Source organism: Ostrinia nubilalis, chromosome 22 (genome assembly GCF_963855985.1).
Source record: "Ostrinia nubilalis chromosome 22, ilOstNubi1.1, whole genome shotgun sequence".
Lineage (NCBI taxonomy): Eukaryota > Metazoa > Arthropoda > Insecta > Lepidoptera > Crambidae > Ostrinia > Ostrinia nubilalis.
This window is the reverse complement of record NC_087109.1, coordinates 11,571,699-11,593,767: the sequence shown is the minus strand read 5'-3', so window position 1 is coordinate 11,593,767 and position 22,069 is coordinate 11,571,699. Positions and strand designations below refer to the sequence as shown.

The 22,069-nt window shown below is 38.5% G+C and overlaps 1 protein-coding gene across 1 annotated transcript in view; it reads right to left on the bottom strand.

Moving 5' to 3' along the window:
- Positions 1-22,069, bottom strand: part of LOC135083087 (uncharacterized) — a gene marked incomplete at its 5' end in the record, with an annotated part of 71,489 nt that overhangs the window by 28,642 nt on the left and 20,778 nt on the right. The window contains one exon of the mRNA XM_063977851.1: positions 608-757. Coding sequence (XP_063833921.1) covers positions 608-757 — 150 coding nt within the window. The remainder of the gene's footprint in view (positions 1-607; positions 758-22,069) is intronic.

The following is a 22,069-nucleotide window of genomic DNA, read 5'->3' as shown; positions in this document are numbered from 1 at the left end:
GTAGTTGTTTAAACAAAGAGGTGTCATAATTTAGAAGGGTTAAGAGGGTACGTTTGTGTTCGCTTTATATATGATTTTATATGTATTTTTTCTACACCGGATTCAAACCCGAAACCACTGATGATGTATTCCGTCAATTAGATATATGTTTGTTATTTTAGAATATTACCAAAGTGGAAAAATCACATAAAAATTGACGCTGACCGAGGCAGATCTTGTTGATTTTTGCGCACGCTCAAAGGCGCCTGAGCCGTGCTTACAGTAGAGATGAGCTACGCGCGTCTGGTGACATCGGGGTTTTGCTCTAAACTGGTGCATCGTGGCGCCTGGCTTCATTCTGCATCGAGCCTCGTATCCACTTGAGCAGCCTCAGTCTGCCTCAAGATCACGCTGCTTTTTGAACCAGGATATGGCCTGTCCATTAGTGTCCATACCTTCCGCGAGGCAGCAGGCTATGTGGAGCTCGAATCCACTAAAAACTGGGGTGTTCTCTCTGCCGCTTAGTGTTCGGTGCCTTGGATACTAGAGACGACGCCTTCCTCGGACGACCTGCTTGGCCTGAGGCTGCTCACGTGAATACGAGGCTTAAATCGTTGAAATAGCTCACCTTCTTCTCAGCAGAGGTGTCGGCGAAGTTGGTGGTCAGCACCTCAGCGGCCAGCAGCGAGTAGCTGATCACGTTGAAGGTGACGAACGCGAGGAACGTCTTCGAGATGAACCGCGGCCGCTCCCAGCGAATGTCTCGGAGGTGGAACACCTGAGGGCAAAGAGAATTGGACCTTGAATATGGAGGTGTAGAATCCATTTAAGCATGGAGCATTCGATGGGGCAAGTGGAATTGCACCTTGAATATGGAGGCGTAGAACCCATTTATGGGTGAAGCAATTGGTGGTTAGATCTTTGATCAATAGATGGCGTTTGTCAATTTTTAATTCTGAATCGCAATGTAGAGATGATTTTTTCACTATAGCCGTGAAATCGCAGGAAACTCGCTAGTGTAAAAAGATTAAGAGTAATTATTAGATTTAATTATACCTGAACAAATGCTTTATCCGAAAATATACGTGAAGTGTTTGTAAAAGACTTGACTATCGGGTATTCGGTTATACAAAAGCGTGACTATCGGTCGTCCTACGCTTTTGTAGGATATTACAAGTATTATGCACGAGCACGTATCTTCTAGAAAGTCAAAGAACATCCTAAAAATGACACAACGCCGAACTCACAAGCAACTTGAACTCTTGACCTCAGTGGTTCCCATAGCTGGGCATTAACTCGTTAATCCGTTAATCGTTAATTAACGAAGTTAACATTTCTATTAACGGATTAACTTTTAAGTTAACTTTAAAAAATGTTAACGGACTCGTTAACTTCCGTTAAATTATCCTAAGTCCGTTAATCGTTAATCCAGTACCTACTATTTACCGAAAGCACACTGAAAAACGCTAGAAAAACGCGTTCTGACGAGTACGTTCGGGCTTTCAGAACTTCCAGAACCCAAAATAACAGTTTTTGTAACCAGATCACTAACGACACTTGTTAGTACCTATGTGGGACAACTCTTGCAACTGAATTTAAGACCAGTTTTCCTCCAACCGATTGAGCTGAAATTTGGTATACTTATGTAAGTACGATGACAATGCAATGTTATGGTACCATTGAGCTGGTCTGATGATGGAGTCATGAGGTGGCCATAGAAACTCCTAAATGAAACGGCGGCATCGCATCGAATTTGGGTTCGTTGGATTTGTCTTTTCGAGCACTTTAGTACTAGATGATGTCCAGGGTCCTGATGATGGAGTCAGGAGGTGGCCATAGGAATTCCTAAACGAAACGGTGGAAACTTATCGAGTTTGGGTTTGCTGGATTTGTCTTTTCGAGCACTTTGATGCTAAATTGTATTGTAATTGAAACAAGGCTCTGAGATTGAGATACTACTAAAAAGTGTAAAATAAAATTATAATAATTAGCGTGTCGTGCCACGCGCAGTGTAGGGTTCCGTAGTGGTCCGTCGTTACCACAGTATATTTCAGAAGCAAGCAATTACTTCATATACAGTCACTTTTCGTATTTTCTTTTAAGGAATTTTCACTAGTTAAGAAATTTTGTAATACATGAGTTAAATGACTATTACTCTCAAACTAATTGATGTATCTTAACCGCTATAGCTTTCCTTGAAAGTTTATGAATAGCAGTATTATCATGAATTTTTCCAGATTTTTCAAGCCAACAGTTTAGTTTTTAGAGGGGGGGGGGGGGGGGGAACGCCCTACTCGAACAAAAATTAGATCCCTAAATGGATAAAAATCTTAGGAACCCCTAAGCCATTTTTAAAGACCTATCCAACGATACCCTACACGATGGGGTCGAAGATGAAAAAAAAATTCATCCCCACTTTACATGTAGGGGAGCTACCCTAAAAAAAATATTTTTTTAAAATTTTATTCTACCGTTTTGTCGGCGTGATTAATATACATATCTCTACAAAATTACAGCTCCCTAGTGCCAATAGTTTCCAAGAAAAACCTCGGGCAGACAGACAGACATATCGAAACTATAAGGGTTCCTTGTCAGGACTACGGAACCCTGAAAAAGAGGAATTCCAAATTCCATGCGCGATACAAGCTTTCGAAATTATTTGAACCTTGCATACAACGTTTTATTATTATGTGTTAACGGATTAACGATTAACGTTAACTTGCGTTAAATCTTGTGAAAAGTAACGTTTTAACGTTTAACGAAGTTAATTTTTTTATTAACGGTTTAACGATTAACGAAGTTAACTATTTGATTAACGGTGCCCAGCTATGGTGGTTCCCAACCAGTGGTCTGTGGATTACCAGACCCAAAATTCATTGCAATTTTTTATTTTTTGTATGCTACCTGTGTTATATTATAAGCTGTATGTTTTCCCAATGAAGAAAATAAAAATAAAAATTCTGATTTTTATTGCGGAACCAATGACAGTTTAACTTTACCCGGGGGACAAACTTGACCGTCACTGGTTGGGTTCTTATTTGGCGGTCAAGCTATAGATCCTGACTGCACAGGAGTTGCAGAACGAGAAGTGGGAATAGTCCCGAAAGTGGTGAGAGTACGTTTAACTAACAGACTCGTGGATCCCTGTTAGAAACAGTCCCCTCCGGCCAGAAACAGTCCTAGGATGCGCGTCAGTGCGTCACGATATCTTGTCGATTTTAGACGACAAATGAATTGGCTTATCGTGTAATACCGATAAAATGCCGTAGTAAGACGATATAATGGCGCGAATTCTGGACTAGCTGGTAAAGAAAAGGTTGGCCACCACTGTCGCAGGGCATACTAAATGCCGGCGTGAATAATCGACAAGACAGCATTGTGTTCGCAAGGACAGTCTTGCATTCATTCTTGCGAGGAACTGGCTTTTGTCCAGTTTTGATAACGATAGGCCTTTATTCGGAAGACAATACACAATCGGATCAGTAGGTTACATTGAACTCTTATTTTTAACGGACTGATTACGAGAACTATTCAAATAAGTGATAAGTCGTCTAAATAGTATTTGGGCAATTAGGTACAGTCAGCATCAAATAGTTGGTGACACCCAAAGTGGCCAAAAAGTTGGCAAAATGTCTTTGTTACAATTTGCCAACTTTTGGCCACTACTATCTTTACTTTGGTACCTATTACGAAACGAATAGACACTTTAAATAAGAAATCGTAACTGAAAATCAAATATCGTAGATGGCCTTATTAAATTAATCCTTGCTTTTGAAAACAAACCAAAGAACTTGTAAAATAGGTATTATGTTTAAAAATGGCCAAGAAAAAAAAAGAAAACTAAATTAAATGGTAAATAAAGGTAGTTTGAAAACACCATCTTGGACTAACAATATCCTCAAACTTAATTTTCAAAGGAAAATGCATAAGGAAATATTTAAGATTTAAAAGATTTTGCATCTGAGATAGCTTTTAATGGATTTCCAAAAAACTTGTTTGTTTGTCTCAAAACGCCATAGAAGGATGGTCTCCATATTATTTGCATACTGATAATTCCCAATGACATAATTTTAGGTTCTTTTAAGGTAAAGAAACTTCCTTAAGCAATAAAAAGGAAATTTTTAAAACAAATATTTAGGGCGTGGGTCTCTTCGAACAAACAAGAGCTTGAACTGTGAAATAATTTGGAATACTTATCAAACTGTACATATTTATTTTCATATCAATCTCATTTCATAAGTACCTAATGGTAAGGGATGGCAAATCCCTCTATTCCACCTAATTTTTCAACATTACAAAACCTAATACAAAACGTATCATTTTTCTTTCAAAATTCAGCAAATTGATTTAGTTGTTTAGGCGCGAAAATATAACAATCAAACTTACATAATTACCTACTTTCTATACATTTATACAAATAGTTCGTGATAACCAAAGTATCCATTAAGTCATTGAACGCCGAGACGTAGACACAATGGAAATTGTATTGTTCGAGGCTCACCGGTGAGCCGCGTGGCGTCCAACGTGTTAAGTACGCAACACGTCTTTGTTACAATTACAATAAGGTTGTGTTATCAACTTTTTGGCCACTTTGGATGGATGGTGGATGGTGGATGTCACGAACTATTTGACGCTGACTGTACAAAGCAACATTTTGACCGCAATCGCACATGATGTTAAGAGTCTGATGTAAATTGATTCGAGAATAATAAACCGACTAAATCAAATATTCGTATACATGAGCTCATGAATTCGGCTGCCTTGAGAAGATCCGCGATTTCTCTTTAAGGGCATCTTGTACTATACTATGTTCAATGATGTATCTATTTATAGCCAACTAGCTTTCCGCCCGCGGCTTCGCCCGCGTTGAATTTTTCGGTTTTTTATATAACCTATGACACTCAGCAATAATGTGGCTTTCTATTGGTGAAAGAATTTTTAAAATCGGTTCAATAGATCCCGAGATTACCCCTTACAATTTAACTAATATATAAAATACACAAACTTTACCTCTTTATAATATTAGTGTAGATGATTTATGGTAATAAAATTAATATTTCTGCCTAAATAAGGACGATTAGATCTATTTTAGGCTAAACATTTTGAAAGATATTTTGTCAAAATTCAACAATAATTTTAATTAAGTTTCTAACTTGGTAAAGTTGGTTTTTGATTTTATTTATTTATTTATTTATACATATAATTCACTGTGGACTTACAGTTTTACCCAAGACGTCCATCAGCGGCAGAAGTACAGAATACACGATTTACATAAATAGGTGCTTAAATACTACTTGATGTCAACATACCCAGGTACTACCATCATACTTTTTAAAATTAAATTAGTTTGGCAAACTAACATATTTTTAAAACACTACAAGTGGTTAAACGCTTGTCCGTGGGAATCACCGTCCTCGCCTCGCTCGACCACCAATTGGCTCAAACAACGTACTCCATAATATTATGTCGTCCATAGCTTTATGGCACTACAGTTATGTACACTGTACAGTCGCGATCACAATTGTATTTTTTTTTATTTACTACTATAATAAATAATGTCAATACATGGGTAATTAATAAATAAAAATAAAGAAAGTGGTTCAAATATACATAGTATACATAAAGGAATGCGATGATGAATCTGATGCGACCAAACTCACTACCTATCTCTAATAGTTGAAAAGTTCAATCAGTAATAATCGTCGTAATCGTTATAAATTATAGCACAGAATAAATAACAATAATACTGTAAAGTTTCATCTAAATCTGTGCAGTAATTTTTACGGGAAAGAAAATCAACATACGTCCACAGTTCCACACAAACTTTCGCATATAAGTAGGATTGGCAGTACAATATGTGCCCTAAAAAGGGCCTCAGAATGTATAAAATATCTCTCGCGACTGTACTTAATTAAATTCGCGAATAATTTATAACGATCTAAGCCCATAAAACCGAGTTTCAAGTTCATTAGCACTTTCGCAACCTCCGATGTGGACTGCCTTACTGTCAAGGGCGTAGGCTTAAAGGCTACAAACATTTGTTTGTCACCTGTCATCTGCTTTGCAATGGAGGGAAGTCGAACCTTAACTTCGAACTCCTCCTATTAGTCCAGTAGAATTAGCTTTTAAATCTATACAGTGTGAGTCACGTTAAAGTGTACATATGAAAATAGATGAAACTAGACCTATTTTTATCGACAAAAAAGAGGTCAAAAATTTTTTGAGATTTTTTTTTAATTTTTTATAGAATTTTTTTTCTTCAAATTACTTATTGTAAAGAAAACGTAATAACTTTTAAGCTAAGCGGTATATCCTGATAAAATAAAAACAGTAATAATGCTAAATAACAGGCGATACTAAAGAAATACATAAAATACACAAATCTGCTTTTAAATTCGTGTTTTTTTGGTTATTTGATAAATTTCTCAAAAAAATACCCCTATAACAGGTAGTTTTTATTACTTTGTATTATTCTCTATCGTATTATCTTTGTAAAACCAAAAATCGCATGTCTCTATCCCTATCACAACATTTGCTATGATCGTTTGAACAAAGGCCTGCCACAACATTTTTCTCTGCTACAGGTAGAGACAATTTTAATTTTAACTAAAATGCTTATTTTACTTTGATTTTTTTTGTTTTTATTTGAAATCTAACTTGTCTTTATCATAATTACAAATCTAGAGCCATTTTCAGTTCCGTTGTTAACGAAGCGTTGAATGGCGCGCCCGGAGAGGCTTAGTTCAAACGATCATTGCAAACGTTGTGATAGGGATAGAGACATGCGATTTTTGGTTTTACGAAGATAACACGATAGAGAATAATACAAAGTGATAAAAATTACCGGTTATAGGGGCATTTTTTGGAGAAATTTATCAAATAACCAAAAAAACACGAATTTAAAAGCAGATTTTTTTCAAAAAGTATCATTTTTTATTATTTGTTGGCCTTTTTTGTGTATTTTATGTATTTCTTTAGTATCGCCTGTTATTTAGCATTATTACTGTTTTTATTTTATCAGGATATACCGCTTAGTTTAAAAGTTATTACGTTTTCTTTAAAATAAGTAATTGGAAGAAAAAAAAATCTATAAAAAATTAAAAAAAAATCTCAAAAAAATGTTGACCTCTTTTTTGTCGATAAAAATAGGTCTAGTTTCATCTATTTTCATATGTACACTTTAACGTGACTCACACTGTATATATAAAAATTAAACCCGTTTTCCGTTGTCACGACATAACATGAAAACGGCTTGACCGATTTGGCTGATTTTTTTTTTGTAGTTTTCTAATACTCTGTACAAGGTTTTTACGGAAAAAAATATAAAGAAAATCTCTACGCTAAGGCGGTACGAAGTTCGCCGGGTCAGCTAGTCGGAAATAATTCCTACAAAAGATTTTATTGCTTTAATGGCTTCATTGGTTGCCCATTAAGACTCTCCTAAGTTTTCGACTTCGACGGAGTTGTGCTTAGTGGTGGGGGCCCCCGAAATAGGCGCTTTTTCGGTTTTCCAGTTATACCGCGTAAAGGACTTACCCTATCGAAAAGTGGTCTTCCTGATGGTTGAAGGGAATTTAATTCTGCATTAAATAAGACCAAATTCATATGTTTTGAACAAACCGTTCTCGTGCATATGTTCGGCAAAGTAGAAAATATGTGTATAATTAATGACCCTCTCCACGTCCAATGGCTCGTTACCCGCAGGCTTCCAAGTCTTGAAAAGGAGCGCCTCAACCAGTGTAACCCTATCAAGGCATACGAGCTGGATTCGCCGATCCTTGTTCGTCCCAGCCGTTCCTTAACTGCGGTTGCTGCACCTCTTCCTGGCACTCACCTGAACGACTCTGTGTTACCTACTGTGGCTGCCCCTCTTCCTTGTATCCTCCTGCACGACTACGTTGCCTAGCCGTATGCCTGGTCTAAGGTTTGACGCCAAAAATCAACAACAACAAGTTCATATTAAAACGCTGAAGAGTTTTTTGATTGTTTGTTTGAACGCGCTAATCTCAAGAATTACTAGTTTGATTGAAATAATATTTTTTGTGTTGAATAGCTCATAAATTGAGGAAGGCTATAGGATATATACAATCACTCTACGACTAATAGAGCCGAAGCAGTAAAGAAAAATGTTGCAAGCACGGAAAATAGTATTTAAACTATTTTCACGCGTCCGAAGTTGATTTTGTGGCGTCGAACCTTGGACCAGGCATACGGCTAGGCAACGTAGTCGTGCAGGAGGCTGCAAGGAAGAGGGACAGCCACAGTAGGTAACACAGGGTCGTTCAGGAGAGTGCAAGGAAGAGGTGCACCAACCGCAGTTAAGGAACGGCTGGGACGCACAAGGATAGGCGCATCAAGCTCGTAAGCCTTGATAGGGTTACACTGGTTGAGGTGGCCCTTTTCAAGACTTGGAAGCCTGTGGGTAACAAGCCATTGGACGTGGAGAGGGTCATTAATTATACGTATATTTTCTACTTTTCCGAACTTTAGCGCGGGAACGGTTTATCCAAAACATTTGAATTTGGTCTTATTCAATGCAGGATTAAGTGCCCTTCAACCGTCATAAAGACCACTTTTCGATAGGGTAAGTCCTTTACGCGGTATAACCGGAAAACCGAAAAAACGCCTCTTTCGGGGGCCCCCACCACTTAAGCACAACTCCGTCGAAGTCGAAAACTTAGGAGAGTCTTAATGGGCAACCAATGAAGCCATTAAAGTAAAAAAATCTTTTGTAGGAATTATTTCCGATTTAATCAATTTTTGTGTTTAATTCTACTGGCCTATATGTTCTGATTAATTTCGTTGCGGGTCCAATGACAGTTTAACTTTCCCCGGGACAAACTTGACCTTCACTGGTTGGGTTTTTATTGGCGGTCAAGCTGTAGATCCTGGCTACACAGGAGTTGCAGCGGTGGGAACGAGAGGTGGGTATAGCGCGTGTCAAGTTCATTAGCACTTGTGCAACCTCCGATGTGGGCTGCCTTACTGCCAAGGGCGTAGGCTGTTTGGATGGCTTTGGAGTAGGCCGGCTACATTAGCCACTTTACCGTGTACAAATTAAAGTAAATAAGCAAGGCTCGAAGACTACAGCTAGAGTCGTTGAGGAGAAGCTGTGCTTTAGTATTTCTTGTTTTGATAGACAATTTTTCCAATGACGTTTCATATTGAATGTGTGTATGAAATATTAAAATTGATTTTTTTTTTCATCTTATACACATATTTCAGTGATTGCGTCCGATGCAGGTTATTTAGAAACAAAATTATGGATATGTAATTCCAAATACTCTTTACTCCGCTCAAAAAGTAGATCCTAATTCACTAATGTCTTCACGTCCTGTGTTCATAAATATTTGCTGGCTGTTCTTTCTGCTCTATGCCTGATATGATGTGCCCTCAAACACCGAGATTGAGTTGACACTGGCCAAAAGGCGGCCATGATCATGACGATGTGTTTGCCTTTTTGATTATTTTGACTAGCTCATAATATTTGCCATGGCACTATTTGTGTGGCTGCTTAATGGCTGCATTTATGGAGTATACAGGGCGTTACTACTACAATTCTAAAGTCGTGTTGTACTAAATGTGCTGGAAGCTTGAAACATTAAATTTTCGAATAGATCCAGTTTATTCTGTAAGCTATTTATTGATACCTGTGCCATTTTGGGAGACCGTATTAATGAGACAAGAGTTGTTGTTAGTCTCTGTTATTAGTCTGTTTATTAACGTGAATTTATACGATATAGATTAAAGGTAAATGACGTCACAGCATCAACAGTTTGATATAGCTCGTGCAAGAAAGGATTTTTTCCTGGCGGCTTGGTGACTGGAATTGAACCGCCACCGGTGCAGACTGAGAAGATGGTGAGTTGTCTGCACGTGAAAAAGAGGTTGTCCGGCTTGCAGAAATTTATATAAGTTACCGTTCCTTGTGTGAAATTAGAAAATGTAAATAAAACAGCTCCCTCTCAATTGACACAATTTATTTTTATCTCGTATGCTCGTATATAGTTAACAATTACGATATTATAATAACTACTGTAATAGTGCCAATCTCAAGGGATTCAGGGTCGTTAATTAGGTTCGGTTTGGTGAATATTATTGCCACTACAAATTTCTTAAAACTCAGCCTAAATATTAAAAGACTCTACTAGTTAAGATAACTGCACGATGTCAGGTCGGAAAGACTCCTACTTGAAGGATGGAAAAGTGGGTACCTTGGAAGCCATGCGGTTATAAGCCGTTACCCTGAACGTTCCTCTCTTCATCCGGGGTCCAACGGGTCTCGCACACTTTTAGGCTACAAGCAGCGTCCTCCACGGCCTCAAGCGCGCAGTACCAGATGAAGCTCTTGCATTTTCTCGACAGGAAAGCGTTCAAACTCTTGCAGAGACAGAGGTTTGATGACAAGGAGGAAATGCGAAGAGATCAGCAGTTTAGAAAGGAGAAATAATTTATACCAAATGATGAGAAATCAATATGAAATATTGAAATATCTAAAATGTCTATAAAAATTTGTAAAATATGAAATTTATGAAATCCCGCATCTGAAACGAAAAATACTAGTGTCAGAATCACAAGTGGAACGTGGCATTAGGTTATGAAAAAAAACCGCAATGGGAAACAAATACTCACGAAAACTGCTCGCTAATTTAAACCTCACTCGCAGTTTTCAGCATCCCAGCCCTCGTCCAACATAACGTTTAGGAAATTTCTGAAAGAAACGATCACATTGAAATACCACGTACTGGAATACGAAAATTATCAATCACGAAAAATAAATAAATTCTCCGACGGGAACTTACCTCATGTGTGAATATTTTTAATTATATTAAGAAATTATCGTGGATGCATTCCGCATCACACGATTTAAAACAAAAGGGGATTACATCCCCGAAAACAATAAAATTGCGGTTGCGCAAGATCGACCAAAATTCCAAAGTGATTTGACAGCTCAACTGACAGCTTGCGAGTCATTGACATCGCAAGACGTTTCGTTTCGCCGCTTAGGTAAAAAGCAAATACTAATAAAAACCATGATGAAAACAATCTCCTGAACACTGAAAATATTCTATTAAAAAATAGAATAATCAAAACAAAAACATTAGGAAATGTTTCAATAAAATATATTTGAATTGACCGAGCAAAAAGCGCCATCTATTGCAAATTAATTCAAAATCACGCCAATAGATGTCGCCAGTGGTATCCTAAATCCAAATATCGAGAAGAAATATCAATTTGTGAAAACAGCCAAAACTGCAACGCTACAATACCCTCCCCCCTAGACATTCGCACGGAGAAAGAATCTGAGCTGCCCTCAGCGAACTACAAACTGAAAAAGAAAAAAAATGTGTCTAAACGCAGAAAGACCTCAAAAAGAAAACATTCCAGCAGAAACTTCAACTGAAAAAAAAAATCGAGAAAACAAACAACGAGTTGTAGGGTATGCTGACATAACAGGAACAAAACAAACTGACTTTTCACTAAGCATTACAAACCAGATGAAAACCAACTACCAGGACTGATGTTCTTCAAACCTAAAACAATCTCTGCTGTCCGAGCATAAATAAAACCCAACACTAACATACAATCATCTTTCAAACCTCTCTTTCATACCTGTAAGCATCAGTTTCAAATTACACTGCTTGCCACCTGCATTCAAAATTCCCCATAGAGTCCCAACTGTGAACCAGTGGTACTCGAATCCCCAGTAACGTTGTAAGGCTATTTCGGCCATTACGAACATATTTTCTGGAATAGCCATCCAGTGGGCCCTAGGGAAAGTGTATATTTCAACACATGTCGTCCCTAGAAAAAATGTCTGGGTTAAAAACCACAGAACAAAAATGTCGCTGGCCACAATATAAATTGGACGTCATCGCAACAAAACACAAAACACAGGGAATAGTGCATAAAAGCACATGATGTCATCCCTGGAAAAGACAAAACAAACGAGGCATGTATATAGGAGATACATAGCACTCAAACACAACAAAACAAAAACACAGAGATAAAATCTCTGGAAAAAAAAAAATCTGAACTTTAAGTTACAGATAAAGCACCGAGGCAAAACTGTAGCAGATACCCGACAACTCGATTGTGTCCATAAAAAAAAATTGCAATAAAAAAATCTATTGAATTCCCAACAGAAAAACATTACACAATACGATTGTGTCAAAAAAAAAATAATCTAAAAACTAAACTCAAGTTAGTTACTAAAGCGAAGTACCTACCTACCCAGAAATAAAAAATCCTAAGTCCTACGACTGAGAACCTTGGCATAACAATAATTTTTAAAAAAAACTTCCTTAAAGAAGGTAGCCTAATAAAATTATTTTTGAAAAAAAAACTATGTGGCAAAAATATTTTCCAAAAGTTATAAGAAAAATTATTAATCTCATTTATACAAATTTTAGAGAATGGCACTTTACTAAGAATTAATAACTTTGAATTGTTATCAAAACCAAAAAATAATCAATTAAGTTATTCCCGTATAAAAATCAACAAGTTAGTAAGTGTACCCACAAACAACTCACTAGCCAGTTATAACATTATGTACCAAACCTAATACACTGCAGTATAATGCCTAAATAACTATTAGGTATAACTGTATTAAATTATCAAAATTAAGCCAAATTAAATTAGTTAATTCCAAATAAAAGTTACAATATTGTGCTAACATTATGTAATACTAAATAATGTGTACTAGGTAACATGAAATAAAAGTTATATGTCCATAGTGACACAAAAGCAAATTGTTACCTAAGTACATAAACAACGTTAAAGATTTTAGTTAGCATTAATTAAACAAAATATCCGGGTAGGTACTTTAAAATACATTATGTACTTACTTATTATGAGTACAAATAAATAAACACTAAAATTAAAACTAAAACTGTGTTTGTCTTGTATGAAAAAACAAAATAATTAAAGTAAGTAACTAAAAGTTATAAGCTATAAAGCCCAAAAGCAGTGTAGGTATAAAATAAATATAACCTAACAAAAAAATGTTACTTACTTGTCCCAACATAATAAACAAAATAAGAGTTGCAACACAAAAAATATGTAACCTAACATCATGTAAACTAACCTCATATAGAGTAGTACGCTCTGTTATAATGGTTAACATAATAAGTTTAAAGTTGACAACCTAAATAAAAAAAATATGTGGGCATCACAAATAAAATAAATTACAACAAAAAAAAACAAGACAAACAACAGCACACACATGAGAGATTCCCTAATAAAAATTATTAAACAATAAAATAGAAGTGTATGAGCGGATAGTCAGCACACAATGTTGCTTCTATTATTGGCTTTCCACCCATAAACTTCATAAAAAAAGATGGCAATAATAAACATCAAAAGATGGGCGCCACTGCAAGAAATATTCCCATAGATTTGGTGAGTAGTATTGCCACTGAAAATTTCTTAAAACTCAGCCTAAATATTAAAAGACTCTACTAGTTAAGATAACTGCACGATGTCAGGTCGGAAAGACTCCTACTTGAAGGATGGAAAAGTGGGTACCTTGGAAGCCATGCGGTTATAAGCCGTTACCCTGAACGTTCCTCTCTTCATCCGGGGTCCAACGGGTCTCGCACACTTTTAGGCTACAAGCAGCGTCCTCCACGGCCTCAAGCGCGCAGTACCAGATGAAGCTCTTGCATTTTCTCGACAGGAAAGCGTTCAAACTCTTGCAGAGACAGAGGTTTGATGACAAGGAGGAAATGCGAAGAGATCAGCAGTTTAGAAAGGAGAAATAATTTATACCAAATGATGAGAAATCAATATGAAATATTGAAATATCTAAAATGTCTATAAAAATTTGTAAAATATGAAATTATGAAATTTATGAAATCCCGCATCTGAAACGAAAAATACTAGTGTCAGAATCACAAGTGGAACGTGGCATTAGGTTATGAAAAAAAACCGCAATGGGAAACAAATACTCACGAAAACTGCTCGCTAATTTAAACCTCACTCGCAGTTTTCAGCATCCCAGCCCTCGTCCAACATAACGTTTAGGAAATTTCTGAAAGAAACGATCACATTGAAATACCACGTACTGGAATACGAAAATTATCAATCACGAAAAATAAATAAATTCTCCGACGGGAACTTACCTCATGTGTGAATATTTTTAATTATATTAAGAAATTATCGTGGATGCATTCCGCATCACACGATTTAAAACAAAAGGGGATTACATCCCCGAAAACAATAAAATTGCGGTTGCGCAAGATCGACCAAAATTCCAAAGTGATTTGACAGCTCAACTGACAGCTTGCGAGTCATTGACATCGCAAGACGTTTCGTTTCGCCGCTTAGGTAAAAAGCAAATACTAATAAAAACCATGATGAAAACAATCTCCTGAACACTGAAAATATTCTATTAAAAAATAGAATAATCAAAACAAAAACATTAGGAAATGTTTCAATAAAATATATTTGAATTGACCGAGCAAAAAGCGCCATCTATTGCAAATTAATTCAAAATCACGCCAATAGATGTCGCCAGTGGTATCCTAAATCCAAATATCGAGAAGAAATATCAATTTGTGAAAACAGCCAAAACTGCAACGCTACACTCGTGAAGCACTTTCAGGATAAGTAACCAGTGTTTTTATATCTTGTATAGTTTAAAAACAATCAAGTGAGATCACTTATCGTTTCCACCCCGTAAATTAGCAATCTATGCTAATATAATAAATGCAAACCTTCCTGTATCGCATCGCAAAGACACACAAAGGTACTTTCGCAAATAACACATAGTTTGGATCCATTTCCTAGTATATTTACCCTACAATTAGCACTACTAATAATGATAGCGATGAGTAGGGAAGTACATAACATAACATAGTAAATAAGGGTCAATTACTATGTCCCTGGCGGATTTGTGTGCAACAATAACAACTGCATCTATTGTTGTAAATGGCAATTGTTAAATGCTAGATAAAAATGTAGTACAAATGTACAGGCAATAACATTACATGTACAGGTTGCAAAATCCCTATCAATTTTGGTATACAAACGAAGAGCACATTTTATACAAATACAAATACAAATACAAATACAAATATTTTATTTATGCAAACACACCGTTTACGCATACACCTTCAAATACAATTGGTAACAATAAAATCGGTAAACATTATATTGCTTTGTCTGCGGGTCCCACACTAGGAATAACCTGTGTCGTGGGCACCCAGTGGTGCTATGTAACCAGTACAGCGACAGATATAAGCGTCTACAAGTCAAGTTAAGCAGTCCAACGTTTAATTTAATACTAATAATGACTAAACTACAATTTAATACAAATACGGAAAAGTGTATCCAGAGATATTTTGAGTTTGAGTCTGCATGCGTTTGTGTGTATTGTGTGCAATAGGCTGAATACGTGTGTGAGTGTATATGTGTGTATATGTATGTGATATGTGAGTGGTCAGTGAGAAAAGAATCAGAAATTGATAAAACTGATTCAACCTATATTAAATCTATTTTAGTTTTTTTATGAGGTTCTCAGTCTCATCATATGACATGGACAGCAGCCTCAAAGTGACCGTGTACTTGGCTTGTTTTGTGGTGAGGTTTCTGATGTCACACAGTCTTGCAATCCTGTTATACACGAATGGCAACATGTAGCCGGGAAGACGCTGCGCAAAAGCGGATCTCACGTTAACAACTGGTACACTGAACACTCTCTTTTGAATCAGACCATTGTATTCTGGAGAGCTCAGAATTTTACGGTGTACCTTGAGAGTTGCTTTGAGTAAATAAAGTTGTCTAACACTAAGAATTTCTGCTTCGGCATATAATGCTTTTGTGGGATACAAGCATGGTTTCTTGAACATCACTTTTAACACGGCTCGTTGGGCTCTTTCTATGACCAACATAGCAGTAACACCAGATCCTCCCCAGATCGAAATACAATAGCTGAGCAGCGACTCTCCCAGACCCGTGTATACCAGGCGCAGCAGATCCGTGTCCGCAGAGCTCCTGAGCATCTTCATTACGTATATAAGTTTTCTAATCCGAGAAGCAGTTGCTTCCAGGTGTTTCTTAAATGTCAACTTTTCATCCAGGATCACGCCCAGGTACCTGATGTCTGCGGTCCTATCAATGCACTCACAGGAGCAGTTGTTCAGTAGGTCACATCCAGAGTGCAATCGTAGTTGTGTGGCACAGTCAGGCGCAGAGGATGCAGTTTTGTGGAAACACAAATATTTGGTTTTAGACGCGTTCAGTGTCAACAGATTTCTGTCCAGCCAAACCTTAAGAGCAGCCAGTCCTTCTTCCGCCCTACGAAAGGTCTCAACCCAGGAGTTACTATGGAACAAGGCAACCGTATCATCTGCGTAGCAGACGATCTCAGCGTCACAATGTAATACGGATTGGATGTCGTTTATGAATAGTGTAAACAGGGTCGGACCGAGGACACTACCTTGTGGAACACCAAATCGTATAGGCAACTCGTCACTGATCGTGTGTCCCAGTTTGATGCACTGTCGCCTACCCGTCAAGTAACTGCGGAACCATTCCAGTGGTAGGCCCCTTATACCGATATGTTGTAGCTTCTTCAGTAGTAGTTGGACAGGGACGGTATCGAAGGCCTTTGCCAGGTCCAAAAACACGCCAATGCACTTTCGACCTCTATCCAACTGACCCGAGACAAATTCCACAACTGTAGCCACAGCATCCTCGGTCGATCTCCGACATCTAAAACCAAATTGCTTAGGGGACAGCAACCCATGATCCTCAAGGTAGCGTTGCAGGCGTTTGTTAACAATTTTTTCCAAGATCTTGGAAAAGATGCCTAAGAGAGAGATCGGTCTATAGTTAGCTGGGCATTTTTTAGAACCGCTCTTGTGCACAGGAATGACCATAGCTTTTTTCCATTCCGTAGGAAATACGCCTGAAGCAATGCTAAGGTTTAGGATGTGTGTTAATGGATTAATGATTTCTGGTTTAATAGCCTTGAGAAGAATGGGGTTAATACCATCCATCCCGGCGGCGCTGTCATTCTTTAACTGCATTATTATTCGGTCCACTTCGAAGATGTCCGTCGGCTGCATAAAAAAGGATAAACATGAAGGAGAGTCAGATCTACTGTGCACCAATAGTTCATTTTGTGACTTCTGCATCCGATCAAGTAGTCGGTTTGCTAGACTCTCCCCCACATGTGCAAAATATTCGTTGCAAAAATTCGCCGATTCCCTAGCACCTTCCGGTATGACTTTGGTAAGTTCCATGGGTGTATTACGTCTGGACCCCATGTTGCTGAGCCCTCTGATAGTCTTCCAAAGCCCCTTGGGATTATTCCTATTCTTGGCAAGCTCTGCGACTTCATATTCCCTCTTAATCCTGTGTAGAAGGTTCCTTAGGAAGTTTCTATATCGCTTATAGACTAGCTCTTTTATTTTGTCAGTTGGATGTTTTTTAAAGTCAAGATGAAGTCGGTCCTTATGCCTGGTGCATCTCAATAGACCAGGCGTCATCCAAGGCTTTAAGATGCATTTGGAGTGCCCGATAACTTTTTTTGTCGTATGCCTGTTAATGGCCGCTGAAATCAATGCACTAAATCTTTCGCAAGCGGTGTTGACGCTTGGATCCGTGATAACAGGAGACCAGTCAACCAGCCTAAGTTCCTCGGTCACAGCTTCGCAATCAATCTTGACCCTTTCCCTAGTAGTAATTAACGGTCTCTCATTAGGACAGGATATTCCCAACATGCAGATACTATGATCGGTAATATCAGAGCGACCCACTATTCCAATACAGTCCGCAGCAAGTGATTTAATAAAGATGTGATCCAAGCACGAGCCCTTTCTAGTAGGAAGCGTAATTGCAGGTATCATGTTAAACTCAGCAAGTAGATCAAGGTAATGTGATGTGTCTTGATCACTAGGGTCTAGGATGTTGATATTGATATCACCAGCTAACAATAGCGATAGTGAGGTTTCAGATGATTTCAAAGCCGAGCGCAACGAATCCAAGAACAGGGTCTTACTCAGATATGACGGGGAACGATAAACGCCTAATACAGTACATACATTCGTGATCTCTATTTGTAAACCCTCCGCTTCAGCCAAGTCCAGCTCGCTGACAGTGGGACTCCATATCTCACGGACGTAGACCGTCACACCACCACACTTATTTAGATTATTTTGAGTTTTAAACACGTCATATCCGGGAATCTGTCCAACCAGAGGGGAACTTTGCAGCCAGCATTCCGTTAAGATAATCACGTCGAAATTAATATCCAGTCTCTTCAAGGCAACCAAAAAGGAGTCAAAGTTGCGGTTTATACTACGAATGTTGAAGGTAAGAATTTTTAGCCCGTAAGAGTTACCCAACAATAAGTTACAGTTCTCTAGCAGATTGCAGTCATGACAAGGTATTGTAAAAGCTTCGTCTACTGCAACAACAGTATCAACATTTATTGACGCTATTTTTTACCCTCTCGGGGAGAGTACATGAAATAGTAAATATTCTGCGGACTTTGCCGCAATGAATAGTGAGGGAATGTCATACACTGTCTGAACGAAGCTGTCGCGAGAAAATCTGCCAAGAAGCAAATATAGACACAGCCATGGAAAGGTAAACTCACGGATCGGTAAGGGGAAAAGCAATGACAGACCACTGTGTATGTGTCGTGTGTGTAGATATGTGTATGTGTGAAAAGTGTGGGATGAATGAGCACAAGCAGCGAGAACATCAACAATAACATTAGAAAAGAGTTACTAAGACAAAATATGCAAGATGTGATATTAATAAATTCAAGGATCACATAGTTAGATGGCGAGACAGACAAGCTATTGAGAATTGTGTTCATGATTAAATCTTGATACAGCTCCAGTGTCCTCTCCGACTTTCTCTCCGAGCTCTCGAAACGACCGTATGATGATAGGGGGAGCTTTATCTGCTCTGCGTACGTAAATAAGGCCGCCAAGAACCCAACAGTAGCTGAAGTTATGCTGCCTGATTCGAAGACGTGCTTCACGAAATAAATTCCGATTGAATTTACTCAGTCGTTCATATATAGAGATTTTAGCTGGATTCCCAGGAATTATATCTTCAGTAGTTACATTTTTTCTTGATTTAGCAGCCTTGATGAGTTCGTCTCGTTTAGCTCGCCTCAGCAGTTTAACGACCACCGGTCGAGGTTTCCAGTCCCTTTTAGAAGCGCCTGGGTTTTTTTGAAATCGGGGACCCACCCTCCAAACGTCGTCAATCTCAGAGTCCAACAGGTTAACTCCAAATTTTCTAACAACAAGGCTGATGGTATGTCGCAGGTTTTCACTGTCAGATTCCGTTATACCGTGGATTTCCAGTTCATTCCTCATAGTCAACTGCTCCTGCCCCGACACTTTCAGCTCAAGCTCTTCAATTGTACCTTTTAACTGCAGTATTTCCCGGTCCCTGCGGTCCACTTGTGCCTCCACATCGTTGAACCTGTGCAGCATTGAGGCGGGGACATCATTGGCTAGCTGTTTTTTTAGTTCCTGGACCTCAGACCTTAGGAGCCCAATTTCTGTACCCTGTTGTTTAAGCTCCGCAATCTCAGTTCGGAGAAGGCGAATCTCAGTAAGCAGCTCGGCGTAGTTTTCAGGAGCACTGCAAGAACCATTGGGGCTTTTTTTCCGATTACCACGAGTCATATTGACGTTGATTGGCTCTGTCTTAGTGTAGGTGTTATTTAGGCCGAGGGAGCTACGGACTGGAGTCCCAGAGTTGTCGGTCTTTGGTAAGTTCGCCATGCATATAGGGCAGGACCAGCCAAGCTTGTGCTCGTCCGAGTATTCCTCAAATGCCTTGAGTGGAATGGTAAGACATTCCAAGTCAAACAGCTTTTTGCAGCCCTTACACTCCATGTAGTTCAGGGTTAGAATTGGTTTTCCACAAGCGTTGCAAGTTGTAGACATATTAGCTAATTATAATAAAATACTAACACCCTGTGTATGTATATATTTTGCAACTTAGCTGGAATCCGTGGAGTGAGCTGGATCGCCAAACTGAGTATCCGTTAGCCGGATCGCGGCGGTAGGCAAGATGTGTGAGCGTTAGCCGGATCGCGTGCGGAGAATCGATGAGTCACTGCAGCGAGCCAGTTGCGAGTTGAGTGAGACGTCAGTATTATAACGACGATTTGTTCGGTGTTTCTTGATTATATCTTCCAAACCCTTCAAAGTACACAGATGAGGGTTTCACTAATAGCAAGACACTGGTACCCGCCGTCGAGTCGTGCGGATTCAAAGTCGTGCGGATTATAGTTTGCAACAGCCGGACTCGGTGATTAATTTGACCGGACATTTGACCGCCTTTTTTGCCATGTCACGGGGGGGAGTGGGGGGTGCAATTTAGTATCATAGCTCATAGGAGTCATAGGTGAGTACTATCAACTATGATCTTCGAATCGGTGGCCCAACTACGCGCATGTGTGCTTTTGACTAGGCGCGGCAGCCACAAAAGCCTAACAAAAGCCGGACACCTGGCAACCCTATCCGTGAAGCGATTTCGGTTACTTTATCCAAGCACTTTGGATCTGAACTCCAGTCTACTTTGTACACTCTATATCTCTCCCAGCCGTGACGTCACTTTTCAATAGGTATCTTATTTGAATAGACCATGATTAATTTCCTTACTATTTATCATAGGACGATGATTACATGATGATACTCGGGTCATCAGGTCGTAGGACGACTTCCTCATCCATTCAACCATCATTGATTCATTCACTTCCTTCTCGGTCATATCGTTTTTCTCACAATCAGGTACAGACATCAGAAGGAAGCTACCTACCACTAATGAAGTACCTACTCCTCCCATTCTTTGAGTTATAAGGGTTCAAAGTCATAGTCAACATTTATTTATTTGTATAGACTATTATAATAGTGCTTACAAATCGTCAAATATTTTGCTGCTTAAAGAGCCTCTACATGTCTCATAATATTTTTACCCTACCAGCGCTTCGAGACCAACATTTGGCAAGTGCTGAGAAGAAGCGCCGCAACAAACTCAGTCACCACTGTCTGCCGGTTAATATAAATAAATAAGTAATAAGTTCAATATTGATAAGTTTGTGAATGCAGACGGATGTTTGTTACTATTTAACGCAAAAACTACTGAATGGACTACGATGAAACTTTACTAACGTTAATAGCACAACGGTTGTAATTATTTATATCAAAATTTTCGCGACCAATGAAAATTCTATTGTAAAAGTAGGAGCCACGACACAAAAACAGCTACTACATGTATACGACTCGATTCTTATCATACGACGATGATAAATAGAAACAGAGACATTAAAAAAACTACTTCATATTAATTAAAAGTCATGGGCAATTAAGCCATCCATAAAGCTCTACATTACACTAAAATTAACTTATAACCTTAACATGACAAGGAAAATTCTGAAAACCCATATGAATACAGTACAGTTACATACCTTCAAATGTTTCTTAGAAGTTGGTTTACCCTTTGACTGGTCTTGAAAAATATATTTAAAACCCTATATCATCGCAATAAAGTTCAATATTGACACTATCAGTAAAAAGTTTAATAAAATAAAAACTACACATTCACAAGCAGTCACACGACTTGACGGTTCAGAATAACTGTCAAAGCAGATAAAGATTATAGGTCTAAAGACCCACAGAGACGAGCTACGTTTAGTAGGTGATTAGTGAGGTAGTTGACACCACTGGTCAATGAGGGCTGTCGTTAGTGAGGTAGTTGACACCACTGGTCAATGAGGGCTGTCGTTTTTTAACCAACTTCAACAAGGAGGAGGTTCTCAATTCGGTTGGTATTTTTTTTTTGTGCTCAACAGTTGGCACCATTTGGCAAGTGACAGGACCTTACGTCCGCATTCACAAATGATGCTTGCTTATGTAAAGCAGCAAATCGAACGCACAGAGTTGAATAGAGCTCTGTGATTGGTTTGTGTGTCACCATGTGTCAAGACACACTGTGAGACCCCATAGTAATGTTTGTGAGCGGAACTCTACGCTAGCGCTTTTGACATTATGCGCCTAAATAGCTCTGCCAACAAATGGGCAATATCTCTATGAACTTAGTTCTGTATCAA